The sequence below is a fragment of the Octodon degus genome, unplaced genomic scaffold (genome assembly GCF_000260255.1).
Source record: "Octodon degus isolate 3935 unplaced genomic scaffold, OctDeg1.0 scaffold00118, whole genome shotgun sequence".
NCBI lineage: Eukaryota > Metazoa > Chordata > Mammalia > Rodentia > Octodontidae > Octodon > Octodon degus.
In genome coordinates this window covers 2064222-2091770 of record NW_004524694.1, presented here as the reverse complement: position 1 = coordinate 2091770, position 27549 = coordinate 2064222, and the positions used below count along the sequence as shown (strand labels likewise).

At 35.1% G+C, this 27549-nt stretch overlaps 1 protein-coding gene across 1 annotated transcript in view; it reads right to left on the bottom strand.

Moving 5' to 3' along the window:
• Nucleotides 1-27549, bottom strand: part of Vps13b (vacuolar protein sorting 13 homolog B) — an 881657-nt gene that overhangs the window by 280204 nt on the left and 573904 nt on the right. The window contains 1 exon segment of the mRNA XM_023699943.1: nt 8284-8971. Within this exon segment, the coding sequence (XP_023555711.1) occupies nt 8284-8971 (688 nt within the window).

Genomic DNA, 27549 nt, shown 5'->3' with positions numbered 1-27549 from the left:
CTAAAAACCACATGATCATGTCAATTGATGCAGAAAAGCCTTCTGACAAAGTCCAACACTCATTTATGTTCAAAGTCCTACAAAAAACTGGAATCGAAGGTCTCTACCACAATTTGAAAAAAGCCATCTATGACAACCCAAAGGCTAATATAATTCTAAATGGGGAAAAACTGAAATCTTTTACTCTCAGATCTGGTAAAAGACAAGGATGTCCTCTATCAACTCTCCTATTCAATATAGTTCTGGAGTCATAAGCCAGAGCCATTAGACAAGAGAAAGAAATAAAAGGAATAAGAATAGGTAAAGAAGAAGTGAAACTATCATTTTTTGTGGATGGCATGATACTTTACTTGGAAGACCTAAAAAACTCCATGAAGAAGTTATTACAATTAATACACAAATTCAGTAGCATAGCAGGATACAAAGTCAATACCCAAAAGTCAATAGCATTCCTTTACACAGATAACAAAAACAGTGAGATGGAAATTAGAGAAAGAATACCTTTTAAAATAGCACTGCGGAAAATAAAATACGTTGCAATTTATCTAACTAAAGAAGTCAAAGATCTTTTCATGGAAAATTATAGTAATGTGAAAAAAGAGATCGCAGAGGATTTCAGAAAATGGAAAGATATTTCCTGCTCCTGGATAGGAAGAACCAACATCGTAAAGATGACCAGAAGCCCAAAATTATTGTACAGATTTAATGCAATTTCTATCAAACTACCATATCCAATTTCTATCAAACTACCACATTCCAAGATCTAGAGAAATCATTCCTAAAATTTATTTGGAACCAGAAAAGACCTAGAATAGCAGAAGAAATGCTGGCCAACAAAGACAAGGCAGGAGGCATTACAATTCCTGACTTGAAACTATACTACAAAGTCGCTGTGATAAAATCAGCATGGTATTGGCAACAAAATATACCTGGGGATCAATGAAATAGATTAGAAGATGCAGAACCCTCTACAGACACACTCAGTCACCTGATCTTTGACAAAGGGGCCAAACACGTTTACTGTAAGAAAGATAGTCCCTTTAACAAATGGTGCTGGAAAAACTGGCTCTCTACATGGCAAAAACCAAAACTTGACACAGGTCTATCACCATGCACTAAGCAAAAGTCAAAATGGATTAAAGATCTAAACCTTAAAACAGAAACACTAAAGAAACTCTTGAAGACATAGGGGTAGGCAAAGAGTTCATGAACAAAAATCAAATTGCACGGGTAATACTTGAAAGAATCAACAACTGGGTCTACTTCTTATTGTGAAGTTTTTTCACATCAAAAGAAATTACCCACAAAGGGAAAAGACAACCCACAAATTTTGGCAAAATCTTAACTAATAAACACTCAGACAAAGGTCTGCCCTCTAGAATTTATAAAGAACTAAAAAAATCTAGGAAGTCTAAATTTAAAGACCCAATCCAGAAATGGGCATCTGAGATGAACACACACTTCCCAGAGGATGGGAATTAAAGAAGCAAATAAATATATGAAAAAATGTTCCACATCACTAGCCATCTGTGAAATGCAAATTAAAACAACCCTGAGATACCATCTCATCCCACAAAGAATGACTATCATAGAGAAATCACCCAACAACAAATGTTGGAGAGGTTGTGGGGAAAAGTGAACCCTTCTCTACTGCTGGTGGGAATGTAGACTGGTGCAACCGTTATGGAAATCATGTGGAGACTCCTTAAAAAACTAGGACTAGAAATCCCATCCAAGCCAGCTATCCCCCTACTGGGAATTTTCCTGGAGGAAATGAAAACGTCATATCATAGTGATATATGTGTACCTATGTTTATAGTAGCATAATTTGTGATAGTGAAATCTTGGAAACAACCAAGATGACCATCGTCTGAGCAATGGATGAAAAAGATGTGGTATTTTTATACAATGGAGTATTACTCAGTTATAAAGAATGATAAACTCAACGCCTTCATATTTAAGTGGATGCCACTTGAAGATATACTCATAAGCAAAATAAACCAGACCCACAAGTGTAAATATTGTATATTCTCCCTAGTATAAGAACTCAAAAGAAGAAATAAAAATAGAAAGATATAATACAATTAAAAGGAAAGCGAGAACTTGGAGATTGAACAACGAGGAGAGGGCAAGGAGAAAAGCTGGGAAACATAACAGAGGAAAAGCCATACATTCATTTGCACAATATGGGTAAGGCAATGATCCTGAGAAACATCAGCAGGTTTTTGAAACTAGCAATTAATTGGTAGGATTGTCACCCTGACTAACTATGCAAGTTAATATCCTGTGAAACAAGCAACTGCACTGAAGATAACATTGTGTTATAGAAGGGTCATGCTAGAAATGCCTATCATTCTGCTCTTCTAAATACATCCTTCTTTTCATGACATAACAATTATTACCATAATGTTTCTCAAATAAAAGTTTGGTTTTTTGTTTGTTTTTTAAATAAAGAGTAATAAGTGGGAATAAAAAGATACAAGAAAAAAAAGTCACAGGACTGTCCTGTCAGTGACTGTCCTGACTCTCAATGCTGTATATGGTTAGATTTCTAAATTTCTGTGTAAAAACATGTAAGTGTTTATTCCCATTTTTTAAAAGGTTTTTTTTTCATATTCTGTCGGGACTTAAAGTTTAACATATCAATGCTGAATGGAAAATACCTGTTCCATGTTATGCCTAAGAAGTTTGATATTTAGACAGATAATTAGGGTAAACCAAACTGCATATGTTGCAGGGTAGTAATAAGCTTCTCTTCTGGAGCGTTAACAACCTAAGTCTGCAGATCAAAAATTAGAGAAAAGAAAGGGCTGAAAGGACAGCCATCATTTTGGCCCTAGCCTTTCAAGGTCAGTGAAGACTCAGGACATAGGAGAACCAGTATTGTAACATCATGTAACTCAGACGAGTCCCAAATTTTCTGATTAAGTGGATTATGGAGCCACAGAAGAATGTGATTGATGATGTACAGTGTGCCTAAGGAGAGTCAAATGGAGAGAAAACATTCTCTCAGGTTTTCACAGAGAGCAAATTGCTCAAACAATGGCCATGACTCATCCACATGGTTGACACTGACAAAGGATCTACAAAGTGTGGTAGAGCGTTACAGGTTAAATACTGAGGGGACTTGACTGACCTTACCAGATACAAAAGTTACATTTCTTGTTATATAGGTCTTGCTTTAGCTTGGTCTTAACTGTCCAGCAGAGAAGTATAAAAATGAGATATATAAAGTAAAGCCATATTAATATGCTGAGCTGTGAAAGGCTCAAGTCAACAACTTCTGTGGATAACCCACTACTATTGTGGACTCCTGGATTGTGTTAGATTGTTTTGCTGAATTCACACACCTATAGTATTTAGATGCCAATGGAATACCCATCTCTGATTGGACTAAACCAAAACAGGGGATACAAAGGAAGGACCATTTTGTATCTTAGGATAGATATACAACTACTTTCACTTAATTCAATGAGAAGAAAGATTTGTACTAATAGTGATTAGACAGGATATTCTTGTCTTCTTCTTGTATTATGGATAACCACTGAGGAGATAACAATGTAAAATGTAATAATTATTGGAACTGTCCTAAGAGGCTGGGGAGATGGTTCAGTAGAATAAGTGCTTTCCTGGCAAGCACAAGAGCCTGAGTTCAATCCCTGGTTCTGCAAAAAAAAAAAAAAAAAAAAAAAAAAAAAGAAAAGAAACTATCCTATTAATCAGTTTTGAAAGTGTAAATAAATAAATAAATAAATAAAATTAAAAGTTCTCACAAGTTGTAAATCTTTGCTCAAAAATATGTATAACTAGAAGAAAATACATACTTGACACAGGTCTATCACCATGTGATAACATGGTACACTAGATCATGGTAAACAGAGAAAATTACATGGCTGTGTTTTAACCAAAAATGATTTTTATAGTCTTCATATTTCTTACATAAGTAAAAATTAAAGAAAAATAAAACGTATCTTAAAGAAATAGGCAAAACAAACATTGATGTTTATATGAAATTTAGAATCACTGAAAAAATGTAACACTTTAATAGGTTCAAGGTAGTACACAACAAATATCAAATATTAGCTTTTACTATAGACCTTTATCTTGACTCAGATCCCAGCACCTGTTTTCATGCTTTCTTTATATATAATTTAAATGTAACTGAATGAAGTAGCATAAAATTTCTAATACAACCAGCCTACAAAGAATAAAATAATTTTTCTAAATCATAGAATAAAGCTTTTCCAAGTTGAGAAAAAAGTAGACTAAAATATTTGTAACTTAATATCAAAATATTTCATTTTTTCTAGACTCATCCAGAGCTGTTAGAAATGAATACCAGAGCTGTTAGAAATGAGTAACACTGATGATCAAGGGCTTTTGCCATTTTTAGGAGCGTAATGAGTTCTAGAACCAAATTTCAAAGATGATCAGTCTCTTGTGCATAATTTTTTTTTAACTAATGTAAATTAATGAATAAAATGAATTAATCATTCCATAAATGAGTTAAGTAAAATATTTTGATATGTATTTCTTTTGTTTACACGAAACAATATTTTTTTTTTTGTGGAAACTTATTCTGTGAACATGATAAGCAATTTTGAAGAATGAAATAAACTGTTTTGTTTACTTTTTATTTTACATGACTTTAATATAAAGAAACTTGAGCATACAATAATGGTTTATATCTTATATGGAAATAAATAAACACAAGCTAGATTGTACTAACATTCTTTTGTAATCAAGTATTTGTGTTAGAGAAAATTCAGAAAAATAAAACCCAAGAAATGAAAACGATTTCCCATCAACCTCAGACAAATTTGAAATGTTGAAATGATTTGACCAGTGAGATACAGGTATATGTTAAAATTGCTATTGCTTATCACCTGACACCTAATAGAAAATGCACAACTGCAATGACTAAAGACAAAGTATGAATACTGTAGAAAGATACAAAATGTTTCTTCTTTCATTTCTAACTTAAATGGCTTTAAATTTCTCTTAATTTCTTAGGTTAGTTTCATGGTGATACACTTCTTGCCTCTTCAATTAAAATGCACTAATAACTACAGAACAAGTTAAAAATAAATTTTAATCTGATATACTAGTGGTTTACTCTTTGAGGCCAAGGCAGTATAGTGAAGACATTTTTGGAAAAGTAATGGTAGAAAAATAATTTTAAATTATAGAATGATAAAAGTTTTAAACTAGAATGATACTTGATGATATATTTTATAATCATCACATTTTACAGATTCGGAAACAGAAATCCAAAGATATTTTCTTCCCACATGTGTGGCACATGTTAAAACCAGCTCATAATCTTTACTCTAGCTGCATGTGCTGAAAATGGGTTGTATATTTATATAAAAGAATTTCTCTCCTCTAGTAAGAGGTACTTTATGATTTTAACCAGGGAAGAGATTAGAATTCAAACGAATACCTTTGCAGTGAACCTTTATAACTTCGCTGAATTCAAACTTAGAGGAAAATGTATAAACATGACTAAAGAGAATACTAATAAAATGGAATAAAATCTACTACCATAAATTAAAGTTTGAGGGAGAGATTATAGCTGTTTATATCAGCACCTTTCCCCTTACCACTATCTGCTTCCTTTCTCTGTATCTCTTAATAGGAGCATTGATGTCATCTACCTACAGAGTGAATGCAGGTAATTGAGCTAAAGGAGGGGAAGGAGTTAAGATTTACATTCCTTATCCTCTACATAGTTTTTTTTCCCATAATTTTATTGATAAACAAATAGCAATGAGACAGTTTCAATAATTAACACATTGCATACATTCTTCCTACTGGTTAATTGCTGTACAAGATGCGGACATGATATCCTATTTACAAACACCGTTAGATCAAATCACTCTATTCATTAAGAGAATGTAACTATATAACTATCCTAACCACTTTGAATACACAGATACAAAATGGACATTCATCTGTATATCTTTTTTTGTTAAGTTCCATTATTTGAATATTATAGGTGTGTAAACTCAGCAAAATATTCTAGAAGAGTTCAGTAGCCCATAACAGTATTGGGTCTTCCGCTTGACTGGCAATGTCAGAAATTGTTGACCTGAGTCCCCCACAGCTCAACATAAGAGCATGGCTTTACTTCTTGTATTTTGTTTTTATACTTTTCTACTGGATGGTTAAGACCAAGGTAAAGCAGGACCTATGCAACAAGAGTTGTAGCTTTTGGGTCTGATAAGGTCAGTGAAATGCCCTCAGGATTTATCCTGAGATCCTGTACCTCACCTTGTAGAACCTTTGTCAGTGTCAGCCATGTGGATGAGTCATGGCCATTGCTTGGCCAGTGTGCTCTCTGTGAAAACCTGAGAGAATATTTTCTCTCCATGTGACTCTCCTTAGGCACACTCTACATCATCAATCACTTTCCCCTTTGGCCCCATAATCTCCTTGATCAGAAAATTTGGGACACTACCGAGTTACATGATGTTACAGTACAAGTTCTCATATGTCCTGAGTCTTAATTGACCTTAGAAGGTTAGGGTCAAAATGTTGGCTTTCCTTGCAGCCCTTCTTCTTCTCTAATGTTGGTCTGCAAACTTAGGTTGTTAACCATCCAGAAGACAAGCTTATTGTTATTACCATACAACTTAGGCTGTTAAGCTTAACCTCACTATCTGTCTGCATATCAAACATCTTAAGCATAATATGGAACAGGTATTTTTCATCAAGTATTGATACGTTGAACTTTAAGTCCCTACAGAATATGATAAAAATCATTTAAAAATTAGAATATATTTTAAAAATAGGCATAAAGAAATATATACTTCTTATGTTTACACATAAGTTCAAAAATCTAACCATATACAACCTTGAAGCAGGACAGTCCCACAATATTCCTTTTCCTGTCTCTTGCTTTCATTCACCACCCCCTTCTTTTTGAACAACGATCTACCCAAGAAACAGCATAGCAGCAACTGGCATGTCATGACAAGCAGCCCGTATTCAGAAGACCAGAATGACAGGCACTCCAAGCATGAAACTACTATTATAGATTACCATCTGCAGTGCAGGCACTTCTAAGTATACCGTCAAAACAGCTCTCTGATATGCAAACATAAATCCTTGAATTATATAACTTGCTATACCACCCCAGGACCATCCTATCTCCAGTGCTCCTGCAGTATATATTATTACATCATAAGCACATGGTAAATGAGAATATGTTTGAAGAGGGGCAGTAGTGGCTAGTAAATCGTTTAATAGTACATAATGTTTATGTTCCTTGTGTGGAGTTGGTACACAGACAAAACACATCTTAATTCCTTTTGCTTCCCCTTTCCCTCCCCACTTCCCCCTGCACCCATCATTTGATTCCCTTCCTTTTTTTTGTTTTTGTTTGTATATTTATAGTCCATAGTATTTGCACTACTTGTGTAGAGTTGCTATATGTATTTGCTTAACAAATAGAGTAAAAAAGCCGATTGATAACACTTGCTAATATCTGTATATCTTGTTATTTGATCTTGTTACTTAACAGCTTGTACTTATTAAAGCTGAGCATCTGTTTACCTTCTTAGTTTAAAAAGCTTCAGAGGACGTTTCATTTCATAATATAGAAGTCTTTATGTTATAAGGAAAATATGAACAGGGTGCAAGAAGAGTCTGTTAGCCAATGCCATTAATAAAAGTTTTGTTTTATAAAATGGAGTAAATCATCTCACTTTATAAATACATTTTTTGGGTTATATTTTATGCCATTGTGGCAAGATGAATAGATCAGAAGAAAACCAAAGCAAATCACTTCATATTCTAAGGTTTTCCTTTTTAATCTGAAGAGCTACATTAACAAGGAAAATGCATCTATGGGCCAATAATATAAAAAGGTATGCTTCCCAAACACTGGAAATTGCTAAGCATTTTTGTTGCCAAGAGAGTACCTGTTTCACTCAATTAAACCTCCATGCATTTCAAGCATTTATTCAAGTATGATTCAGCTATGGGATATGAACTTTACATATTCTGTGGAGTGAAGAAGGCTTGACTGGTCTGCCAGCTATTTTTTTTTTGTTTTGTGTGGCCAGCTCAGCCCACACTGTGGGTTGGGCTGGCTGCGCATGTGGTGCTGGGGATTGAACCAGGACCCCTGAGTGCTTGCCTAAGCAGGCACTTTAGACCACTGAGCTATCTTGCTGGCCCTGTCAACTGTTTTTTGTTTTATCAATTTCGAAGCTATGGGAATAAAACTTTTAATACAGTAGTAATTAATAGCATTGCAGTACATTTGAAGGCTCTTACCTGTACATTTGTAATCAGAGGCTACTCCTTTAAGCACAGCATCAAAAATGGATATTTCCACTCGCTGCTTTCTGTGGTGACAACTCAGAAGCAGGGAAGGCTGGGACACAATGAAATAAAGAAATGGTTCTAGCTGTGAGTCACCTGTTCCTCTTCGACCAGGCTGCCGAACGATAGTTATGCCAAGTGCTTGTCTTGCAGATGACCTCTTGGATGCATGAAGACTTTCAAGAGATAGAACTCCTATTTTTCTCCCTGCTGTCAAAGATGTGCCACTGCTCAAGAGATTTTCTGCTGTCACTGTAGAAATACATGGCTGATTGGTCTTAGCAACACATGAATCAACTTCTGAGAGATTTAATGAACTCTTATCTGTTTTTTCATCTTCTTTCTGTTCTTGTGATTTCAATTTAGGCAAGGCCATAGACGAATAAGTCATTAGAGAGATTCTACTTGCAGTAATAAATATGTCAAAGGGAATAAAATTTAGATTCTTTACAATTGACGACTGGTGAGAGGGACGGGCAATACGGTGCTGACTGGCACCACTCTGCTGTTCTATTTGCACTATTCTGATTTTAACGCTGTCACTGCCAATTCCACTATCCTGAGCACCACTGTATCGAGACGAGGTTTCGGCCACACCTCCATCAAATGTATCCACTTTTTTCAGTTCTTGTTTAGAGCTCTGTAGGAAAAATATAAAACAATAACAAGTGTTGGTATACAAAAAATGTATATGTATTTAAGAGAATACATAAAAAATAAGCCTACTATAACCTGGCTGTCATAAAAAATTAGGTAGGTGCTCATTTAAAACAAAAATTAATGGCAGGAAATACTTGAGAGAAGCATCAACTGTATATTTCATTAAAATATACTTTGAGGATCAGACCGAAGGTTTTAAAAAACATGCTTGAAATAAATATTTTAACTGCATTCTGTACAGTGATTTTCAAAGTAACACAATAAACTGTTTCTAAATCATGTTCAATATGGATTGCAATTATATTTTATCTATTTGCAGCTTATATTGTTTTCCCTTGCTAAAAACTGATTATGGATTTTTGAATAGTAAGAAAATGAGGAAAATGTCTGCAGTCCTAAATTATGAGGAACAAAGGACAGTAAACTAAAATATACATGCTTTCCATAAGAAGGTAGTTATTTTCCCCACCTATAAAAGAATTTGGAAGAAAGGTAAATATAACTGATCAAATACAATTAGTCAGTAACCAAAGCCTCTCAAGGTAGATTTTTCCTTTGGGCACTAAAGGCTACTAGTTCTCGCTGTTTCCTGGACTCCCTGAACACAGAAAAAGGAAAAACTGGGTGGCAGTACGAATTTTGTTAGCATCACTTTGGCAATATGACTTTAAATACTTCTTTCTCAGATCTCCAAAACATCTATTTAGCACCTAGAAATTTCACTAGCTTTACCTTAGAAGTACTTCAGAATCAGTGTAACCATGAAAAATCTACAGAACTATAAAGAACAAATAAAAAATTCTATCCACTTCCACCTTTTTTCCTTGTATTTATTTTAAAGAGAATAATGAAGTTATAAAAAGGACACAAAATTTCAAAACAAGATGATAGGAAATTAACAATGACTAGTACATTGCATATTGTAATCTTCAAAGTAGTTGTGCAGGTTACCAGACATAGGCATGTGAGATTGGTCAAACAACATAAACACTAACTGTTCCTTTCAATGAACTAAGAGAAATTAGTACAATTATTTTAGCTGTCATGTGTGTGTCCAGTTGTGTGTGCGTGTGTGTGTGTGTGTGTGTGTGTGTGTGTGTGTCTGTGGGGGCATATATATTTCCTCCTTTTCTCCTTTCCCTCACTCCAAGTATTCTGTTTTGAGCTGTTTCTTTTCTTAATTTTAAATTAATAAACAAATTAATTTATTTATTTGGTACAGAGTCTCACACTCATAGTGCTCCTTCTGTCTCAGCCTCCCCAGCACTGGGATTACGGGTAGCACCACCATGCCCTGTTTTGGTGGCCAACACGGCATGTATGACATGTAGTATTGGGGCTCAAACCTGGGTCCTTGAACTTGCCAGGCAGGCACTTAGATCTCTGAGCTATCTCCCCAGCTTCTTCAGCCATTTCTTTCTCTCAGAATGTCTACTGTACCTTTTGGATCTTATTTATTCTTTCATTTTCTTACACTGGAAGACTATGATGTTCACACAGGCGAGTCTGATTTATTTCACTCACACATATGATCTAGTTGGATCTTTTTTCAAAATAAATTTAGTACAGGGTCTATAGGGCTTTACTACATAGATGGGACTCTTTAGTGATCCTCCTGTTTTCAGCCTCCCAAGCTCTGGGCTTATAGGCATGAGTCACCATGCCTTGTCTCAATCGCCATCTCAGTGTGTCCCAGAAGTGGGGCTGGCATGGCAGGACGGGGATCGAACCCTGGGCCCTGTGTCTGCCTAAGCAGGCACTTTAATATACTGAGCTATCTGGCCAACTAGATCTGGCCCTGATCTAGTTGGATCTTATTAACAAATACAACTAAGCAGTAATGCTCCTTTAGTCATTTCCCCCTTCCTAGCAGCCCTTGGTATAGACACAAATTTGTAGCTCAAACTTTTGACATGTTATTATACTCTTCACTTAGTTTAAGGAATGATTCTGAACCATTCTCATATAATTGGACATAAAAATTTCATGTTTTTCCAACAAACACTTATGAAAACCATATAGCACTATAGTATTTCTTTAGGACAGGCTCTAGGTAAATGTTATAAAAGAATTTTTAAAGAGAATACAAAAATACTAAACAAAAAAAAAACCTATTAGAAAAGTACAGAATTTCACTAAACAAAATGATAGGAATTCAACAATGGTTGTTATACATTGCATATTGTTGTCTTCAAATTATTTGTTCAGATCACCAGATAAAAGTGTGCAAAATAATTATAAAGAATTAAAAAGGGGGGCTGGTGAGATGGCTCAGTGGTCTAAAGCACCTACTTACAACAAGCTTAGCAAAGCACAGGGACCACAGTTCAATCCCCCAGCACCACATGCCAGCCAGCCCGCCCCCTGGTGGGCTGAGCTGGTCACACACACACACACACACACACACACACACACACACACACACAAATAAAATTAAAAAAAAAGAATTAAAAAGGAAAAAAGCATTATCGTGCCTTTCAATAGACCAACAGAAATGAACAGTACAATTATTGAAGCTATCCTGCATAATATACATATATATTTTTTCCCTTACTTTTTTCTTTCTTTTCTTCTTTCCCTGATTTGCAGTTGTTTCTTCCTTTAAACAGTTTCTTTCCCTTTCAGAGTATCCACTGTACCTTTCAGATTTTATTTATTCTTTCAGGTTCTCACATTAGTGAGACAATATGATGTTTATACATATTTCACTTACAAGTATTGCATCTAGTTGCATCCATTTACCTATAAAAATCTTGAGTTTATTTTTCTTTACAGTTTGCTAATATTCCATTGCATACAAATAACATATCTCTTTTTTTTTTTTTGCATTTTAGGGAAGGGTCTACAGGGTATTCAGGGTCTCACTACTAGATAGGAGTCATAGTGATTCTTCTGTTTACAGCCTCCCAAGTGCTGGGATTACAGGTATGTGCCATCATGCCCGGTCTCAATGGCTGCCTCAGCATGCCACAGGGACAGGGCCAGCATGGTAGGCCCTGGGATTCACGGTAGGCCTTGACCCCTGCGCCTGCTTGCAGGCATTTTAATCTGCTGAGCTACTTGGCCAGTTCTACCACATCATTTTATCCATTCCTCAGTTGATGGGCATTAGGGTTGTTTACCATGTTCCAATAAAAATGGGGTACATATCACTGTGGTATGATGTTTTTCAGTTCTTTTAGGAAAATATAGGGCTAGCCAAATAGCTCAGAGGATTAAAGGGCCTGCAAGCAGGCTCAGGGACTGGGGGTTCGATCCCTGGGCCTACCTTGCTGGCCCTGCCCTCAGGGTGCACTGAGATGGCAATTGAGACTAAGCAAGGTAGCAAATTCCAGCACTTGGGAGGCTGTAAACAGGCAGATCACTATAAGTCTGATCTAGTAGTGAGACACTGAACACCCTGTAGACCCTTCCCTAAAATACAAAAAAAGAAAAATATGCAGAAGGGGAATGGCTGACTTGAATGGGGCTTCCAATCCTAGATTTTTGAGGAAACTTCACACTGATTTCCACTATAGTTGTATCACTCAACACTCCCACCAACAGTGGAGAAGGGTTCCTTCTCCCCACAGCCCCTCCAGTTTTTTTTTTTTTTTTCGGAACCGGGGATTGAACTCAGGCCCTTGCGCTTGTCTGGCAAGCACTTATTCCACTGAGCCATCTCCCCACCCTTCCCTCCAGCATTTGTTATTGGTTAACTTCTTGATGACAGCTATTCTTTCTGGGATGAGATGGAATTTCAAGTGTTGCTTTAATTTGCATTTCTCGAATGACCAATGATGTTGAACATTTTTTCATATATTAATTTGCCATTTGTATTTCTTCATCTGAAAAGTGTATATTCATTTCAGATTCTCATATTTGGATTGGGTCTTTGAGTTTTGGGGACCTCAATTTTTAAAAATTCTTTATATGTTCTAGAGGGAAGTCCACTGTGTGAGTGATAGCTAAATTTTTTTCACCAATTTGTAGGTTTTCTTTTTACTCTGTTGGTGATTTCCTCGGATGTGCAAAAACTTTTCAATAAGACAATATCCCAGTTGATTCTTTAAAGTATTTTCTGTGCAGCTTGGTTTTTGTTCACGAGCTCTTTGCCTACCCGTTTTCAAGATTTCTACCTACTTTCTCTTCCAATAGATTTAGTGTTTCCATTTTTAATATTTACATTTCTGATCCATTTTGACTGTAGTTTAGTGTACAGTGATAAATACGGGGCTAATTTTAGCCTTTGGCATGTGGAAAGCCAATTTTTCCAGCACCATTTATTAAAGAGGCTATGTTTCTTCCAGTGAACATGCTTGGTCTTTTTGTCAAAGATAAGGTGACTGAGTGTGTTTCTAGTTGTGTCTGTATCTTTTCATTGTTCCACTGTTCCTCAGGTCTGGCATTGTTTTTTGTTTTTTGTTTTCACCAATACCATGCTGATTTTATCATAGTATCTTTGTTGTATAATTTCATGTCTGGGATTATGATGTCTCCTGCCTTTCCTTTGTTGCTCAGGATTGCTGTTGCTATTCTAGGTCTCTTTTGGTTCCAGATGAATTTTAAGAATCTTTTCTCTGTATCTGTGAGGTATACTAATGATATTTTAATTGTGATTGGACTGAATCTGTGTAACAATTTTGGGAGTAGGGCCATTTTCACAATGTTCACTCTTCCTATCTAAGAGCAAGGAATATCTTTGCATGTTCTGAAATTCTCTTTGATTCCTTTATCATCACTAATGATCCACTAGCAAATTTTTTTTCCTGTCCTCATGAACTTATGTTTTGCTGGACTAGAATTCCTAGTCCTGGGGAGGGAAGGGGTAAGTCGTATACCAAAAAGCATAGCAATGATACCATTAAAGCGGAAGCTAAGATTTCCCCCTGGTCACTTTGGTCTCCTCATGCCTCTGAGAAAATAAGCTAAAAGGAAAATCACAGTGTTGTTGGGGTGACTGACCCAAACAATCAAAAAACAAAATCAAACAAAAAAATTAGATTACTACTTCATAATAGAAGAAAAATATGTACACAGAGTGCAAGAGATCGCCTCTTAGTATTGTTGTACTCTGTTATTAAAGTAAATTTGAAAACTACAACAATCCAATGCAGGCATAATGAAAAATGGTTCAGAGCCTTTGGGAATGAAGCTATGGGTCATTCCACCAAAAAAAAAAAAAAAAAAAAAACACCTGGTGAGGTACTTGCTAAAGGCCAAAAAATTACAAAATGGTTAGTAAAAATAGATAGTTCTAAATACCAGCAACAATCACATGATCAGCGTAAAAATATATACAGATAGATAGATAGATGTTATTTCACCCCTATACATGGTTTTGTTATAATATAATATTGACAGATTTAGTACCAGTTCTTAAAGATTATTAAACCTGTATTAATATTAAAGCTTAGGCATAAAACCACAATAAAAAAACTTACCTTCTATTTTGGAGAAAAATTAGTGTGCTTTGGTTTATACACAAGATATTTTTTTAAAAAACCAAGATAGTTGTAACAATGTTATGCACAATTATATGCATATCTCTATACCTGCAGACTGTATTAAAAAATATGACTAGTTGATAGGTTGACAAGTGGTGGATTGTAGTGGGTGACGCATTGTGTCAACTTGGCTGGATTGCCTCAGTGGTTCCATGCCCTGGGCCATGGGGTGAGCTTGACCCACAGTGATTCTGCACAAAAAAGATTATATATAAAGTTGTAAAGAGATTGAGGAAAAATTCAGCATTCCACTTCCTCAGAGGAACTTCAGTCTTCACAGTCAGCTTAGGCATTGTCTCCTGGCTTCCAGTGGACTCTTCAGCCATCTTAGATCCTTCAGCTTTCCATGGCAGACTCTTCAGCCTTTCCTCACAGACTAACCAGCCATCCCATTGCAGACCTAATCTGTTGACTGATACAAACTTACACGAAACACTGCAGTGAACTTCAGACTTTAAGACTCAATCCTTCAGTCTCCATTATGCAGAGGCCCTCTGCATGCTTTCACATCCTACTCTGCAGCTGAGAGTTGTAAGCCAATCTTATAAGTAATTGCTTATACATTTATGCATTTTGTATTATATCTGTTCCTTGTATTACATCTGTTCCTCTAGTAAAATTCTGACTTACACAGAGTATTCTAATTATCATTACACACACACACACACACACACATACACACACACACACACACATATCTTTTACTTGATTTTTTAGATTGATCACTAAGTATTTCATTTTATTTTTTTGGATGTTATTGTGAAAGGTGTGTTTTCCCTAATTTGTCTCTCATGTGTTTGTACACCAAATCAACTGAGCCAAAAACAAAAATCATATGATCATCTCGATAGATGCAGAAAAAGCTTTTGACGAAGTCTAGCAACTACTCATGATAAAAACCCAACAGAAAATTGGAATATATGGTGCTATAGTTTGTGTCTAGTTGTCCCCCAAAAGCCTCATGCTGTCATGGGGAAGACTTTTAGACTTTGTGATTAATTCATGATCCAGTGCTGGGATAATGGTTGTGAGTGCTACACCTAGCCTGATGTGGGCAGCCTGAATGCAATGTAAGGCTGACTCTCTGCTGCCACTGTTTCTGCTATTCTTCCTCTTTGCTCTTATTCTTTACTGTTTTCTGCCACCATGACCTGCTGCTCTCTGCCATGTGCTGCTCTGCCTTGGAGCCAGCTGAGTATGGACTGAAACCTTTACTAAATGTATTTAAATAAATCTTTCCTTCCTTAACTTTGGATGTTGGGTATTTTGTCCAAGCAACAAGAGAAGAGAAACGAAGAAACATGGTCTTTACCTCAATCTGATAAAAGCCATCTATGAGAAACCAACAGTCAAAATGGACAAGATAGACAAAAACTGAAAGCCTTCACTTTAAAATCAGGAATAAGACAAAGATTTCTATTGTTACCATTTGTATTTAATACAATCTGGAAAAATTAGCCAGAGTAATTAGATAAAAGAGAGAAAAAAAAAGGAATAGTGACTGGAAAGGAATACATGAAATTACAATTTTCGCAGACGACATGACACTCTACATACAAGACCCCCAAAATTGCACCAAAGACATATAGATATAATAACCAAATTCAGTAGTATAACAGAATACAAATTTTTTTGAAGCTTTTAATATTGCCACCTTTCCAAAAGGACTGCATTGATTTATATTACGACTAGTGCTGGAAAAATATTCCCTAAACACTGTGTATACTTATTAGTTTTTAAGGTGATTGGGTAAAAAAAAAAAGTATCACTTGGCATATGTTATATAAGTGGCATACCAAGGGCTCATTGTGAAAATGTTACAGAATTAATGAAAAACAGTGACGGAACAGATTTTTACAAATAATATTTCCTACTAATTGATTTTATAGTTTTCACAAAGACACCCTATTGTTAGAAAAATACAGCATTAGGTACTTGAAATAAAACTTAGTGCTGCTCTTGAAAGGTACTGTATTATTAGTTTTTTAATTATGCTATCTGTGTTATTTCTGTGTTGGGAGTACGTCTCTGATCTTGTGGTAGCTAACAAATTCTTAGTTACCAATCAAAACAAATGGCATTTGAGACTCTCAACACTTCATTCATACTTTTTTTTTCTTTTTAATCTTTCTATTTATTTATTTATTTGGTATAGAGTCTCACTATGCAGCTCGGACTCCTAGTGATCCTCCTGTCTAGCCTCCCCAGTGCTGGGATTACAGGCATGCAACATCACACCTGGTTTTGCTGGTGGCAAGCCTGGGGTTCCGGGGTCGGCAAGGCATGTGGTACTGAGGATCAAACCTGGGTCCTTGTGCTTAACAGGCAAGTGCTTAGACCGCCAAGCTATCTTTCCAGCCTTTCATTCATACTTCTATTATGGATAGTTTATATTCTACTAAAACGTCCTACAGTGACAATATAGTATTAGTTTTAAAATACAGCTGTATGACATGTCTTATTTAATAATGGGTGGCACATTGGATGGTACTTCCGTAAGATTGTAATGGAGGTGAAAAATTCCTATTGCTTAGTGACGTCCTTGGTGCCCTGAAGTCATAGAGCAGTGCAGCACTCATGTGCTTGTGCTGGAGTAAACAAACTCTCTACACTGCTAACTATAAAAAGTACAGTACAAGACATACAATTATGAACATTCCACTTGGTAATGATAAATGATTTATTTTGTGCTTTTATTTTGCCATTCTTTTTATTGTTGAACATGTAGTCCTACTTTTAAAAATTCTTCCTGTGAAATCTTATGTTGTTATGCCTTACCAAATCCTTATAACAATGCTTTGAAAAATTATTCCCATGACTTTACAGAAAACAGTATGTAGTCTTAGAGAGGTTTGTAATTTTTCCAAGGTCAAGTAATTAGAGACTATTGGTCTTGATCCCAGTTCTCTCTTTATGTATAGTTATGTATCATTTACCTATGGGGACACTTTTGAGAAATGCACCATTACATGATTTTGTTGTTGTATGAATATCACAGAACATACTTACATGAATATCACATAGCATACCTTACTATATACATAGGCTACCAGAATTGTATGGAATGGTATAGCTTGTTGCTCTTTAGGTCATGATGAGCAAAATCATGAAATTAAGGATAAGAGAAAATTACGCAATCAAGAAACACAGTAAACACATTTCTGTAGGAATAACTATATGCTAGGCACTGTGCTGATTTATCTAAAAAAAAAAAAAAAGGCAATACAGTGCCTGGAGCATAGTAAATAACAGATTTCCATCTGTTATAATCTGTTTCCTGGCAGGTGAAGAACTGCTTGAGGGAATGAATCACATTTTGTGTATTACTAGAATGCATTGCAGGTCTTGGTATATTGAAAAAGACCTTTAAATGTCTGGTAATAAGCTTGTTTATGATACAACAGTAAATGAAAAAATTACTTGAGAGACTAATATTAATGATGATGAATACATAAATATATTTAATGAAGACTTTTTTTTATGCGTAACTGGGGCTTGAACTCAGGCCATTGCACTTGCCAGGGAAGCACTTATTCAACTGAGCCATCTCCCCGGCCCCTAATGAAGACTTCTTAATGCCAACTGTAAGGTCTTTCTTTGACATATTCATAAGGCATACAACTTTTCTTGACCTGTACCTCCCACTCTTGTCAACTGAACACATGCCCAGTAAACTTTCCAGGCTCTGCTGTGTCTTCATCCTTCTATAGAGACATTAAAATTCAAGGATGTTGTGGCACCAGATGAGTTGATGTATTAATCTTACATTTATTAAAGGGCAATTTTTAAAAAATCATCTTCTTAATGAAAACTTAATGGAAACCTCCCTCCTCCCTCCCTCTCTACCTCTTCTCTCCTTCCCTTTTTCTTCCTCCTCCTCTTTTTGCTCTCCTCCTTTCCCCTTCTTCTTTTCCTTTTCCCTGTCTTTCTTTCTTTTTTTGGTGGACATTAAAGTCAAGGCCTTCGACTGAGCTATATTACTGGCCCTTTGCCAGGCAGGGCTCATGCTGCTTCAGCCTCCCAGAGTGCTGGGATTACAGGTGTGCACTACCATGCCATTTATGCTTTTAATATAACCTATTGCTATAGTACTTTTTAAACAGTTTTCCATTACAGGGAGCAACTGAATTTTTTTCAAAAGGTATGCATGAATATGTTTATTATTTATCACCTACTGTCACCAAGTTATATAACTTCCTTTTTTAAAATTTAGTACAGGGTCTCACTACATCAATCAGACTCGTGATTCTCCTGTTTTCAGCCTCCCAAGTGCTGGGATTTCAGGCAGGTGCTACCACACCCAGTCTCAATTTCTCAGCACATCACATGGGTGGGGCCGGCATAGCATGGAAGGGATTGAACTCCAGGTGCTGAGCTCTGCCTAAGCAGGAGCTTTCGTCTGCTGAGCTATCAGACCAGCCCTTACATAATTTTCTTTACTAAGTGTTACAACTTGTTGAGAGACAATACTCTTAGCTTCGTTTTATAGTTGAGGAAACTGAGACAATAATGGTTAAAATGGATGTACCTTGAGACTATAATGCTGAGAAATAAATCAGACACAAGGGCTTAAGTATTGTTTCTTTTATACGAGAAACCTAAAGTATAAAAAAACAGCAAAATAAAAGAGATGATAGCAAGTAGGCAAGTAGATGTTTCTAAAAGGGGAAAGGGTCAGGCATGGTAGCACAGGCTTGTAATCCCAGTACTTGGGAAGCAGAGGCATGAGCTTGCAGAGAGGTCAAGGCTAGCCCAAACTATATAGTGGGCTTGGGGCCACTCTGCTACATAGTGAGATCCTGTCTCAAATAAAACCAAAACCAAAGACAAAACCTTAAAGGGTAAGGGACAAAAATATGGAGGGAGGGGGTAAAGAGAGGATGAAGGGCCAGGGAGAAGGCTCAGTGGAACAAGCGCTTCCCTGGCAAGCACAAGGGCCTGAGTTCAATCTCTGGTTCTGCAAAAAAAAAAAAAAAAAAAGAATTAAAAAAGAAAGAAAGAAAGAAAGAAAGAAAGAAAGAAAGAAAGAGAGGATGAAGTAGAGTAGGGAGGAAAAGAGGTGAAAAAGGAATTAGGAATGTAAACATTATGTACTGAATACATGTACTACTACTAATAATTTTTAAAAAAAGGTGAAAAGAAAGGCCCAGGTGAGACAGCTAGCAGGTCATGTAAGAGGACAGTACTTTCAGAACATACCATACTGCCTTGTAAAATTTAATAACTACTTGCTGACTGAATAAACCAATGAATAAAATGAACAGATTTAATTTAGAAATTCAGTAAAAATTAAGTCAATGGTTTTTAAGATAACAGTTTGTTTTAAAGCTGTTATCCCTACTATAAAAAGTTGAAACAGATTTCCAAACATTGCCAACTAGGAATTCCCAACAGTACTCATGTAGTCTAGGATTTACTGCCCACATTAAGTGGGACCCCCAAACTAAGTATCTATATACAATTTAACAAATAATCACCTAGATTAAGTTCCATGGCAAAGTCAAATCAAGTTCCAACTTCATAAACTACTTTTATTCTCCTAATTAAGAAAGTCAACAAAATTTAACTATAAGAAACCATAGTTTTTCTACACAGAGAATTTTCTTCTCATTCAGAGATGTATTTAAAACCTCACCTCTCCTTTAAAGCAAATTAAGGGTTCCTATGCCTGGTTACATGAAAAACCAAAACTGCTGTAGGGAAAGATAAAGAAATGTAGTATGTAGTCTTATTACATGCTGGGATTGCCACATTAGACCCCAGCACATGTCAAGTGACATGATCTTGAGATATAAATAATTGGCAGGGGCAGGATGGCAGTTATCAGCTCAGGTCATATAGGTTACTGAACAGAAGTCAGATGGTAACTAATTCTGGCTACCACTGAGCAGAATGGAATCTGAACCAATGACCCAGAGATGAAAGGCTTTGATTCTCCATGAAAGAGAGAGAGAGAAAAAAAAAAGATACAATTTTCCCAGTACTAGAAAACTAATTTTTAAAAGTGGGTTAAAAAAACCAAAATTTCCTCTATTTATCCTAAGCTTCCAAATCATTGGTAGCTGTGAAATAAATAAACTGAGGATTTTGAGATAAATTTTAAAACCCACTGTTTGTCCCTAGTCCATTGAAGATTTATTTGTTATATTGAGAAGTATCTGGCCTACTACAGAGAAATATTTAACAATTAATTAAGTGATCTGGGCCCTAAACTTAGGCATCAAATTTCCCATTCCTTTGAGGAAACAAAAAGGTATGTGATCACTCTGAAAATAACTTCTACCTTACTGCTGTCCAATGGGACTACTGAGTTGTCAAAAACAGCACTATCTATTTGCTGTGGGTGAGGGCTGCATGTATCTCTGGGCAGTGCTGTTACATCAGCTCTCCCACTCTTTACTTAACTTATTTAAAATGAACAATAAAAGTTTTCTTTAATTAGCTACTGGTGTGCATTAACATGATCATGATTAAACCATAAAAGCCAACTGTACATTACTCTGCTCCTCTGTTCCATATGTTTTGAATTATTCTGTTTGAAAATGTACTTTGTGTCCCTTTTAAAAGTTCGACCTTCTGCTTTCAGAGAATTAAATGCATATTACTGTAGTGAAGAAGATAATGTTTCAGACCTCCAGGCATATATTAAACACACTGGCAGCACTTGAGACAAAATGCTTTACTTATTAGATACTTCCTTTTCTAAACAGTGTCATCAAAGGCTAAAAACAAAATCCATATAAAAGCTGCACAATGCTTCCACACAGAACCTGTGCCAAAATCCCTGTACTTTCCAACTAATGAGGAAAGGATGTGTACTCTTAACATATGAATGTAAGATTTTCCAAGCATTCACTTTAGGAAACTGGCCTATTGATTCCATATGCGTTATGTTAAATGAAACTGTATTGGTAAAATAACCTTTAAGATATCTGGCATGATAACAATAATTAAACAATATTCAAAAGACTAAAACAAAAGGGAATTTGGTTCCACAATGGCTAATTAAAATAAAATGAAAAAACAAGGCATGTTATCCATCAAGATAAATTGTTATTGTTTAAGAACTTTTAAAATACTGTTAAAATATACTTTTAGATAAAATCTGAAAGAGCTGGAAAAATATTTGTGGCTTAAAAATGGATAGTTCAGTGAAGAAAAAAGTATAGGACTGAAACTTTATGTGGAGATAACAGCTTTAAAGCCTTGAGCGCAACCAGATGGTTCTTAATGCTGAGGAATTCTACAGTTTCACTATCAATGGGTTTAAATATGAGATGGTTTTCAATGGCTAGGGAAACACATCAAGTTGATAGTTTACTTCTTAGATGCTTTCAGCGCATTTTCCCACCCTTTCACAGCTACATATAGTGCAGACACTAGCCACCACAGAGAAGGTGTTGAAAGCTGTACTAGTAGTTGGGAACTAGAGCTAATTCCTCTTTTTAATGCATAGTATGGAAATAGGTAAGTTTACTAGCTTACCTTGGAGTCTGGTAAGGCCTATAGTATTTTAGGAGTGGTGAACAAACCACATTTAAATGATGCGGCTATATCAAAGGATATATTAAAGCAGTCTCTAGTTATATTAATTAGATACTTCTAAGTTCAATTTTGGAGTAGGGAAAGAAAGTTGATTGAAACTTCTTGTTGAGTCATAGTAACAATCATACAAACACATCTAAAAGTTAGCCACATTAATAAAAATGCTACAAATAAATGGATGTTTAAATTTTTAAGGAAAATATGTGAAAACCAACCTTTTGAGATAAGGACTAAAACAATTTTTATTTTTGATACTAACAATAACTGGAAATTCATCATCAAATCCAGTACTTCACACTGTTTTTCATATTTGTCTCTTTTTTAAAATTTAATTTTGAAGAGTAAAAACAAAAGAAAGAACAAAAATCAGAAACACAAGACAGAAACAGGGTAACATAAATACCTATGTTAGAGATTTTCAAAAACAAGAATGGCTGATTAGTAATGGTTGATATATTATCTATTTCTCTCTTCAAATCTGTTGTTCAGATTAACAGATATAGTTATGAAAGATTGGATATACAATTGAATATTACTGCTTGCTTTCAAGAAACCTTAAATTTTTAGTTTTGCCTTTTTTCCTCTTTTTTAAACCTTTAAAAAATCATTTTAAAGAAAGTATAGTAATAATTGATATGACATTAGAAATGGTACACATTTAGAAGACCCAGATGGCAGATATTCAAGCAAGGCTTTTGTATTACACATTGCTTTCCTTGACACAGTTGCTTCCAACCAATATGGAAACCAGTGTGGAGACTCCTCAAAACACAGGACTGGAAATCCCATTGAATCCAGCTGTTTCTCTTCTGGGTATTTTCCCAGAAGAACTAAAAGCATCACACCACAGTGATACATGTGCACTCATGTTTATAGCAGCACAATTCGTGACAGCCAAATCATGGAAACAACCAAGATGCCCATCACCTGAGGAATGGATGAAAAAGATGAGGTATTTTTATACAATGGAGTATTACTCAGCTACAAAGAAAGACAAAGGGGAAGCCTTCACAAGTAAATGTATGCAACTAGAGGCTGCACTCATAAGTGAAATAAATTGGACGCACATGGGTAAATATTGTATTGCCTCCCTAATGTAAGAACCTGAAAGAAGAAATAAAACCTGAAAGGTATAACAGATAGAGTAAAACAGAAAGAAATGGAACTTAAGGATTAAACAACAAAGATAAGACAAAGGATAATAGACAGTAAAGAAGGAAGGGGGAAAAACACCAAGTATATATACAGGATGGCTGAGATGATTGTACTAAGAATTTCCATCAGTCTTTTGAAAATAGCAGCTAATGTGGAGACTCTTCACCTTGACTAACTCTGTGGGGTGATATCACGATCAAATTTGTCTTTTAAAGAAAACAACACACAAAACATTTCCATGAAATTTTCTACCTTTTTATAAGTATGATTATATAATATCAATACTAATGCAACATTTCTGGCAGGTAATAGTCATATTTTGACATATAAATATATTTTTCCAATTGTAAGATTCTTTTTCACATTTACAGACTATGCAAAAGTCAAGTGCAAAACTACAGAATCAAAGTGACAAATATAGCTATATATCAATGTGACATACCTCCTAATTTTACTGCCCATGCTAAAATGTGTTTTTCAAATAAATACTGTTTCTTACAAAATGAAATGCAGTTAAAAGTAATTATCTACATAATTTAATAGTTTTATATAATGGAATTGCAAAGGAGACTATTTAAAAATTTGAAAAAATTATGTCCTACAGTGTCTAAACACTTACAATCATGCATCTAGCTGTATTTTTCAGAAGTTTTAGGATGGTGTGGCATGGTAGGATTGGGAGAGGTTATTTTATTCTCCTAACAAGGAAATAGTCTACATGGAAGCTTTGTGTAATTAACAAATTGTATTAATTTAATGTTGAAAACAATAAGAGCATATTTTTATGTACTACATTTTCAATGATGTAGTATAGACCATAAAGCTTTATGATTTAATGGATGACTTACTATTTCAACTCAGTGATGTGCTAGGTGAAATTTATGTTAACATATGAAATAAAAAATCAAATAAATAGAAACACTTCCTTTAGTGTAACCAATCAATGTTATTTTTTGCTTAAAAAACAAACTTGTACAAGCATCTTATAGACTTGGTAGTACAGACGCTGAGTTGTAGAACACGAGGCTCTTTATATTGTGTTTCTCTAAACCAAATGTTACACAAGATCCCAATAATACAATTGTTCCCAGTTGGATGACAAAAAGTTTTCACAACACTGCAGTAATTATGCAAAAGAACAGAACTAATGATACTCATCACTGTTTAACAGATAGAATGGTAAAGAACATTATGGTTTCAAGTTTCCCATTTCACGAAGTTTTCCGGTTCTTTGAAATAACTTTTGAGGCCTCTACTGCCTGCTAGGTATCAGTTCAAATATCCACATTTTAAGACCAATGCTGTGATAAAAGAAACAAGGAGATATAGTTCAGCAAACATTGTCTTTTACTACAGTCTGTGGTCTACTGATTTATCTTAAACAATAAATGAAACTTAGGGCCGGGAAGATAGCTCAGTGGTCTAAGTGCCTGCCTGGCAAGCGCAAGGACCCGAGTTCCATCCCCCTTACAAGCATGCCTTGCTGCCCTGTGCCATACATGCCATCAAAAATGGGTGTGCTGTGGCATGCCTGTAATCCCAGTGCTGGGGAGGCTGAGACATCAGGATCACTAGGACTCCCAGTTGCTTAGCAGGACACTGTACTTAATTAATTAATTAATAGTTTTTACTGAAATGTAAATTATGAAAAGGGACCATAACTAGCTAATGACCACAATACCTGGATCCTTATCAATGCCTATTTTAACATAAAAGACTGGGACATGCGGGAAGTATATGTGTTTGGGGGGGGGTCGAGGTGTGTTCCTATCAACAATCTACCCACATGAGCACAGGTCAATTCTAATACTACCTATTGAGATTTTACCTTAAGTGTTATGTTTTAGACTTCTATGTCACTTTAACATTTTAGCTACACTGTCATCTTTAAACTCTGTATCACTTTAAATTGGTATAATTTGAGAGCATAAACTTTTTAAGCTAAGATCAAGTGTAAAACAAAATTATAGGTAAAACTTTGTTTATGAAGACTTAACTCAGCATATTTGTCATGATCTTGCTCCTTTATGTTTCTTACATATATAACAAAAGAAATAAGTTGGCTCCTTTTGTTCAAGGACTACAGGTTCAATTGACTTATGTTTTGAGTTTTAAGTTTGACTTGTTTGTTTTTTGTGATGAATTCATTTTTTTAAAACATAATACTTGCCGCACACGAGGACATTAATCAAAACGGATGCCTGTATGTCAGAAATAACAGCCTGGCTTACAAAAGGCCATGATGTTAATTCTCAAAAAATGGCTACTGTGTATACAAGGTAACTACACTTCTTCATGATGAAATCTAAGGTTCATTCCATTAATGTCAATGTGGAAACCATTTTGTCTCCTGGCTGCTTTAAGATTTTCAATAGGATTAAATCAGCTGCAAGTCCTCATTATATCAGGTTTACAATTGTGTCTGAATTGGAGTCTGTTTCTCATAGAATGTTACTCAGAGACTGACTTAGATTGGCTCTCTAGAGCTAGTCTGATTTTACTAGAAACAACTGTATCACATCAGCCACTCTCATAAACTTGCTTTAAGATTGTATCACCCATAACTCTGAAGCAGATGAAAGTTTACTGAGCCTGTGCTTTGCCTATAAGAATCACAGAAAAGTTTGCATTTAGTTTCAGCAACAGTGTAAAAGTAGACTATGTTTATTAACTACTCTAGAGGACCTCTGCCTTACAACTATTCTCTAATAAGAAAACTATGACTGACCTTCTGTCTATTGAAAAAATACACTGAAATATTTATTTGATTATTCCATAAATCACATATACTCCTTTAAAAACAAAATGGAGTCAGGAAAAGAACAAGCTTTTAGAACTAATTATCCCCAAGTATCCAATTTAAGTTGAAAAATGATGACAATGGTCAAGCACATCCATAATTAACTTTATATAGCTTTCATCCCAAATAGACTATTGTTACTTAACAAAACTACTTAGTTGATTTTCATTATTAGATATTTCATTTACTAAACAAACTGGTTAAGTCTAGATTGTCTTTCAAACAAGCCCAAATATCAGTACTGTCTTATCATTTACAGGATTTAACTCAAATCCATCAAGACATTATATAAGATCATTTGCAAACTTTATTGCCAGTCTGTAACTTTTTGATGACACATCATATCCAAACTGAATTAAGGCCAAACACTTCTCAGTCACATATATCATCAATCCCTTAAAATACAATTGATGGAAAAGATTTGAAATTCAAATTAAACAAGAATGCTTAATTTAGCCCCAGTAAATTTTCAAATTCTGGTATGTCCTAGGACTTCCTTCCATTCTAATTAAGCAACTCATGAAGGTTATCCAGCATGTACCTTAAGTTTGAATATTTGTGGTCATGTAGGGATAAAAAGAGAATTTAAACAAAATTAGAAAAATTATTTAGTTTCTTTTCCCAAAATATCAAGCATCATTTTACAAAAAATCAATTAACTGCATAAGAATCAGTAATCAAGTAATCAGTAAAGGATATTCCTGAGAAAATTTTCCTAAAAAACTGTGAATGAGAAAATAAATTTTAATGATATATAGTATGTATTTAGTAACCGATCTTATCAGAATACCTAAGGGTAAATTTTATATCATATTCACAATAGCAATAATAAGTCAGTACCATTAAAGAGTGCTTTTTAGCCTTTAGAAGTTACTGCTATTTTTCTTAGTTAGAAACTGAGTTTATTTTAAAATTATTTTACAGTAATAGTATTTGGTTAGCAACCACCAAATACCATTAGGCTATTGGCCTTTAGGTATAACAACTTTATTGGGATAAAAGATTTCCTGAGCATCTTGAAAACATAGCCAATATCAAAATTTGCTAATTAGCAAAATGTAGGGTGAAATTTTATTTCACTTTATTCATTCAACAGATTACTACTGTGCATCTACTATGTTCTAAACATTGGCTGGGAATAATGTACAGCAGAAACACAGTCCTTGCATTTGTGAAGGTTACAGAGAAGTCAGATAATAAAAAGTACACAACCCTTCAATCACATTTTCTAATGGGGATGTTGGATATCATGAAAGACAGGAATGATTAGCAGTTTCCTTGGTCTGATTCAGATGGGTAAAGATCACCTTTCAGGTTTCTAAAAGCAGATTTTCATTTTGTAAGTGTATATTGTATGCTAGGCAATGTGGCATGAGCCTGTAATTCTAGCACTCTGGAGGCTCAGGCAGGAAGTTTGCTGAGAGTTCAAGGCTAACTTGGAGTATATTGTGAGTTCAAGGCCAGCCCGAACGACATAGTAAGATTCTGTCTCAATAAAACAAAACAAAACAACCATAAACAAGTATACATTATCTCAATGCTTTTACAATACCACCATGGGGAGATGATACA